At 33.4% G+C, this 7,244-nt stretch overlaps 1 protein-coding gene across 1 annotated transcript; it reads left to right on the forward strand.

Moving 5' to 3' along the window:
* The first annotated feature begins 691 nt into the window (after positions 1-691).
* LOC145030668 (mechanosensitive ion channel protein 8-like) lies at positions 692-5,216 on the forward strand. Its single transcript, XM_078979060.1, has 4 exons — positions 692-2,539; positions 2,622-3,039; positions 3,136-3,338; positions 4,559-5,216. Exons 1-4 carry the CDS (start codon positions 852-854, stop codon positions 4,845-4,847), a joined length of 2,598 nt encoding a protein of 865 aa, XP_078835186.1. The 5' UTR covers positions 692-851; the 3' UTR covers positions 4,848-5,216.
* Positions 5,217-7,244: the final 2,028 nt, after the last annotated feature.

The following is a 7,244-nucleotide window of genomic DNA, read 5'->3' on the forward strand; positions in this document are numbered from 1 at the left end:
ATAATTTTTTTTTTTTTAAAAAAAAAACATAAAAAATGTAAAAGAAGCTAATAGTTTTATTCTAGAAAAAAAATTAATTTAAAAAAAAATTAAAAAAGAAAATAATAAAAAAATTAAGAAAGTATTGCAAACGTTATCTACAAAGTTCGTAAAAAATTATACACTTTAAAAAAATGTAACTGAAATTGAAAATATTATTAATAAAACGGTAAAAAAATTAAAAAAAAACAAATTAAAAAAATCGTGGAAATTATAAAAATAAATTGTATCACATCCGTAAATAAAAATTTAAGAAAATCAAAGTTTAAAAAAAACAATTAAAAAAAAAAGTTATACAAAAATTCTTAAAAAAACACTTAGAAAAAATGAAAGCTGAAAAGGTTAGAAGAGGTAAGTCAAGTGCTGCGCTACGCGAGGTTTTGTAGTCTGAAGTACTCAAAAAAACAAACTACTGCGAGAGGGAAAGTGCTGCACATGTGGTGCGCTGCGCAACAATAAGTGGTTTGAAGATGTTTTTATAAAAAAACAAACAGCTCAGGTTACCATTTCAAAAAAAAAAAATGTTAATAAGTACATTTATTAATAAGTTTCGTTTTCCTAGAAAGTTGACACAAAATACAAAGGTTTAAAGTTTAGATTTTAGAAGATTGGGACTTCTGGGAGTTTATTGAGGGTGTATAGTGGAAGCAGACATAAAGCTGAGGGCTTTTCTCCCTCATAAGAAAACGGTGCTTCATATTTAAAATTAGCTGTTCCTCCCATGATTCACCACCTGCTTTGTCTACTGTCGCTAAAGAATAATAATTTAATCTGAATCGTTTGGTTATATTCTTTGAACTCAATTGAGTTTTATGGACAAATTCAGAAATTCTTTCAACAACAGATCACAAAAAAACGACCCAGAGATCGAGCCTGAAGAAAAGCAAATCCTGCTTCACGAAAACCATTCCACCATTGATCAACTTCCATCAGTTAGTGCTGTTACAACTATGTCTTCGTCTCCGCCGCTTCCGGATTCCGGTGAGCGCCAGAGAGACATGAGAAAGATTACAAACGGCAATGTCGCTGGTAGTAAAGAAGCAGAGCTAGCAGCATACAAGCTCAACACTGTTATCGACCAGCAAAACCCTAACACGGTTTGGCGAGATTTGAGTTACGATTTCTCGAACGACGGTAATAAATTTGATTTCTTAACATCTGACTCGCCGTCACCGCAACAGTCACCGGCGTTATCGAGAATAGCCGAGAGCCCAAATAACTACGGTATGCTCACTCCCAAGGAAGTTAGGGTTTCGTTTCATGATGAGGTGATTGAGCCGCAATCGTTACGGCAGAGGTCCATTGGTAGTGGCCGCGGTGGTGGTGGAGAAGAAGTAGTGACGTGCTCCGGGAATGCTTCGTTTAAGAGGAAACCGAGCTTGATGAGGACGAAAACGAAGTCTAGGCTAATGGATCCACCTGAGACAGATCAGAGGTCTGGTAAGCTATCGAAATCTGGAATTTTAATGAAAGGTGGCAGTGAAATCGATGAAGATGATCCATTTTTGGACGATGATCTACCCGATGAGTATAAGCAGTTAAGGTATAGTAAATGGACTTTACTTCAGCTATTCAGTTTAATCACCATTCTTGCTGCTTTAATTTGTTCCCTCACAATTCCTTTTTTCAAGAACAAGGAGATCTTTGATCTTGTATTGTGGAAATGGGGGGTTATGATTTTAGTTTTGATCAGTGGAAGATTGCTTTCAGGGTGTGGGATTAGGGTTCTTGTAATCTTGATAGAAAGAAACTTTTTACTTCGAAAAAAAGTTTTATACTTCGTGTATGGATTACGAAAAGCTGTTCAAAATTGCGTTTGGTTAACTTTAGTTCTAATCGCTTGGCTATTAATATTCGATCAGAAAGTTGAACGATTTACAGATGGGAAGGTTTTACATTATGTGACAAAGATTTGGATATGTCTTTTAGTGGGGACAATCGTTTGGCTATTGAAAACATTGTTAGTCAAAGTTCTTGCATCCTCTTTCCATGTGAGCACGTTTTTTGATCGGATTCAAGAATCTTTATTCAATCAATATGTAATCGAAACCCTTTCGGGCCCACCATTGATTGAGATCCAACAAGAACGCGAAGAGGAAGATCGGATGATCTCAGAGGTCCAAAAACTTCAAAACGCTGGTGCCACTTTGCCACCCGATCTTAAGGCGAATATGTTCAAGAAAAGTGGGAGGTTTATAGGAACTCCAAGAACTCCCATGGCGGGAAAAAGTGGTAAATTTTCCGAAGTTAACACCCCTAAGAACGTTGAAGAGGGGATCACAATCGATCACTTACATAGGCTAAATCAAAAGAATATATCGGCTTGGAATATGAAAAGATTAATGAATATCGTTAGAACAGGAGTTTTGTCTACTTTAGATGAACAACTTGAGGGGTCAAGAGGTGATGAAGACGAGTCTGCAGTGCAGATCACAAACGAAAAACAAGCCAAAATTGCAGCCAAGAAAATATTCTGTAATGTCGCTAAGCGAGGCTCCAAGTAACTTCTCAATCCTATTTACTTGAATGCTAAAGTACTCCATCATCTTTTGATTCTTTTCATGTTCTTTTTACTTTTACAGGCGTATTTATCTAGTGGATTTGATGCGATTTCTGAGAGAGGATGAAGCGCTAAAGGCAATCCGACTATTTGATAGTGAAAGTGAAACCAAAGGAATCAGCAAGGCACTTCTCAAGAATTGGGTGGTTAATGTATTCAGAGAACGAAGAGCTCTTGCATTGTCTCTCAATGACACAAAAACAGCTGTAAACAAACTCCATCAAATGTTCAATATTGCTGTTGCGATCATAATAATCGTGATCTGGGTTCTTATACTCAAAGTTGCCACCACACATTTCTTCATATTCCTAAGTTCACAACTCCTTTTGGTTGTGTTTGTGTTTGGTAACACGTGCAAGACGACATTCGAAGCCATTATTTTCTTGTTCGTAATGCATCCGTTTGATGTCGGTGATCGATGTGAGGTCGATAGTGTTCAGGTGAACATAAGAAATAACAACGTACTTTCATTTATAATCTTGTTTTGAAAAATATTTATAGAATTGGATTGTAAATTTTAATGTTGCGGATTGCAGATGATAGTTGAGGAGATGAATATATTGACTACGGTTTTCTTGAGATACGATAACCAGAAAATTATATATCCAAACAGTGTCTTGGCTATGAAACCCATTGCCAATTACTATCGTAGTCCGGATATGCAAGATGCTGTTGAGTTCTGTATACATGTATCAACTCCTAGTGAAAAGATTGGTCTCATGAAGGAGAGGATTTTAAGGTACATGCTATCTTTTTTTTTTTTTTTTTTTTTTTTTTTTTTGCAATTTGCTTTTATTTGTTTTTAGGTTAAATGCAAGAAATAGCAACGTACTTCCATTAGTTTGTTTATTATAACATTTTACTTCCATTTAAATTTTAAACTTATTACATTTCTTCATTGAATAATAATCTACCCAACTTTGGTAATCTTATTCATATCCAGAATGAAAACTAACCAAGGTCCATACATATATAAAAAGACGATAATAGATAATAAAAAAAATCAGAAATTCTGAGGTTTTTCAGAAAAAGTGGGTGCCAAGAATAGACTATATAATACACAATAAATTGAAAGTCCATAGCTAGTTTTTGCATTTAGCCGTTTTTTCCTATCATTCTCCCATGTTTATTGTAATTTTCTCAAATTATATTATACTGTATATTAAATACAAAGTTCTTATGAATAGTAATGTTTTTCACTTTTGGAGTTTTGCCACAAAGATTTTAGATTTTGGCAGATTTTGTCCTGAAATTTTTTAATTTACAGAAAAAGTCCCTGTAAAGCTTCCTTTTTTACAAAAACAATCCATATATCTAGGACTTTTGTATGTTGGCAGGTTTAGCCCTTGTGTAGAAAATAAACTACAAATATTGTCCCCGTAATTCACAAAAAATGTCATCATGTATTTTTTTTATTGAAACGGTCAATTCGTTAAAAAAAATTACAAAAATCGTCCCCATAATTTACAGAATATATCATTGTGTAATATTTTTACAGAAACGGTCCATATGTTTAAAAAAATTACAAAAAAATCCCTAACTAATACAAAATTTGCAGTTTTGGTCCCTATACTTTCCTACATAGGCAAGTTTGGTCCCCCCAAACAGTGCGCACAAAATGATAAAACAGTTAATAATAGTACTCTCCTTTTGTGTGACTAGAACATAGTAAACAGTGAGGGGGTATTTTTTAAACATCATTCTGTCCGGACAACACTTGAACATGAGATCGAAATAAGATTAATACGTACAAATTTACCCCTGTTATATCTTGTAAATTCCAAATTTACCCCCGATTGTGAATATCCCTCCTCATTTCCCTTCATACATACGCGATATAATTCAATCCTATGTCCAGATCTCGCGATCACACCAATCACGTCATTTTTCCACATTAACAAAAAGAATTTGACATAATTATAAATCATAATCATAAATAACAATTTGTAATGATTGCAGTTACATTGAGAACAAAAGCGATCATTGGTATCCGGCACCTATAATATGCTTGAGGGACATAGAGGACATGAACCGGTTAAAAATATCGATATGGCCATCACATCGTATGAACTTCCAAGACATGGGTGAAAGATGGCAACGAAGAGCTCTTTTAGTTGAGGAAATGATTAAAGTCTTCAGAGACCTCGATATCGAATACCGTAAATTGCCTGTTGATATGAATGTTCGTAATATGCCGAATGTGACATCGAATCGGCTTCCATCCACATGGACTACTTTGGCAAATTGAGATATCTCAAGTGAAGTAATTTCACCTTTTTGGTTACATGGTGCGATAATTGATGTATATACAAATACCATAAAGATTTCTTGGAGGCCTTTTTTTTTATTTTGTAATGATTTGTTTTTGTTATATTTGATATTAAGTGAAAATGAAAAACTAGAGAAAGCAGAATGGTAAAGCGAGAAAGAAATGGCGATGGAATGGAGTGATGTTTTGTTTTTTTTTTTTTTTTTGGGTCTTGTTTTTATTATGTGGAAATATGAAAATGAAACCTATGGAAGGTGAGATGGTGTTGTAAAGGTGTTTGCGGAGATTATAAAGTCTTTTGTAACATGCATTTTCTAATAAAGGATCAATCACTTGAAAAATTCACAATTCTTTGTTGCGTACTATACATAAGCCATATAAATCATTGAAATTACAACATTAGCTTTTTCAAGCTCAAACAATTTTAAGTTTTTAGCTGATAATTAGGCCATCAATAATACTTTACACACAAGTTCATCTGAGTTGAAGATATCCATCTTGCTTGAGATCTACAACTACAAAGTATAATTTCGCTTCCAAGGTTTTCTTGATTCCCAAATCTTGAGCTTGAAACTGATAAAGAGCTAATGTTAAAGACAATGGTTGATCGATCCGTGTAAAAAGAAAGGAAATCGAGTTCATACACTAATTTTTGCGTATCTGGGCATATATTTGACATATAGATGTCACTTTAATAAATTTTGTCCATCTAAGTTTGTAACAATCCACTAACCGATTTTATCTGGTCAATCACTGCCTTTCTACAAACTTTTATAACTATGGATGATTTTAATTTTTTTTTCTAAACATATGAATGAGTTTTCTGAAAAAAAATAAAGTAATGAATTTTAGGTAAATAGTTTAAAATGTAAAGGCTTCTCTAAAAAATTCCTTTAAGTTAAAGGAGATGGAGCACATATCCAAGGTTAGAGTTAAATGCGGCAAATAAATAGATGAAAGAGGGCATAATAGTCAATTTGTAAGTTTCTAAGGGATATTAACACAAATGGTCACAATTTAAATTAATATTAATGAAAATAACTTACTATTTTGAAAAATTGAAAAATAACCTACTTGTTTGGAACCGGGACGGATTCAAATTTTACATGTTATCAATAGTTGCCTGAGTATCCTCAACTTAAAAAAGCTTTCTGGAATGTGGTATTTACCAAACTACCACCTCCCATAACAACATTTTGAAAGCTCTGATATAAAATGGAAATGGACACTGATAGTGAAGATATTATACGGTGTTGCGAGTATGTTTTTAATTTCTTATTGTTAATGGTACCTATGCTTAGACGAACCATTTAGAGAAGATTGATGTTGAAAAATGATGAGTTGATTATGAATTCGCAAGTTCACACGCTTTCATTAGTTCTCACAATAACTCAGCCATATATATATATATATATATATATATATATATATATATATATATATATATATATATATATATATATATATATATATATATATATATATATATATATAGTTAGTTAGTTAGTTAGTTTGATATGTAACCTTTATCTATTGTATGAATGTATGATCCATTCTACACCAATCAATAGATAGGGGCACTATAGTAAAATGACTAACTAATTGATAAAATCCCCATAACTATTAGACTATATTTATGGAAATAAATTGATATCCTTTACGTAAAGATTAATTTGACCACAATTAGAAGTCGTGCAAGCTCAAATCCACCTACGACCATCTTCTCTGTCTTACCTTCGAGAATCACCCACAGAACACTACGACAACCATTATCATGTTCATTAGATAGCCACCATAACACCCCCCCCCCCCCCCCACCCCACAAAAAAAAACCTTACAGTAACACCGTCAACCCCCATCACCAGATTCATCAATGAAGAAGCAATAACCGAAACAAGCCCTAGTTACCTAGGGTCCGGATCAGTCAAAATATCAAGTATAATTGAAGAATCAACCATTTCATTGATACTGAAAGACGTAATTGAGGTCAACAATTAGGACTTAAATCAGAAGAAAGATTAAGATGTGGTGCTACACCCAAATTGACATTAGATGGATTTTCCTCCATCATTGAATCTGATCAACTATTATAAGTACATAAAAGTGAAGCCGAAGGTTTGGTTCACTTCTACAAAGTGCCGATCTTGAATCGCCGAATAGAAGTTGAAATTGATGCCATTCAAGAAGAATCAAGGCATGGTTTTAATGCTTTAACAAAACCAAATTTCTTTGCTTTGCTTTTCATGTATATTATACTAGCCAAACTTACTGTTGCTTCAACCTTTTTTTTTTGAGTGTTTATGTATATTTCTAGAGGCTATTAATTCAATTACAATTGTCTTTAGTGTGTATATATATTGTATGGTACTTGATTCC

The sequence above is a fragment of the Lactuca saligna genome, chromosome 2 (genome assembly GCF_052625555.1).
Source record: "Lactuca saligna cultivar CGN05327 chromosome 2, ASM5262555v1, whole genome shotgun sequence".
NCBI classification, from domain to species: Eukaryota; Viridiplantae; Streptophyta; class Magnoliopsida; order Asterales; family Asteraceae; genus Lactuca; species Lactuca saligna.

Coding starts and splice junctions, on each gene's coding strand:
- LOC145030668 (XM_078979060.1), top strand. CDS start 852: ATGGACAAATTCAGAAATTCTTTCAACAACAGATCACAAAAAAACGAC. Junction 2,540..2,621: donor GTCGCTAAGCGAGGCTCCAA/GTAACTTCTCAA, acceptor TTACTTTTACAG/GCGTATTTATCTAGTGGATT. Junction 3,339..4,558: donor ATGAAGGAGAGGATTTTAAG/GTACATGCTATC, acceptor TAATGATTGCAG/TTACATTGAGAACAAAAGCG.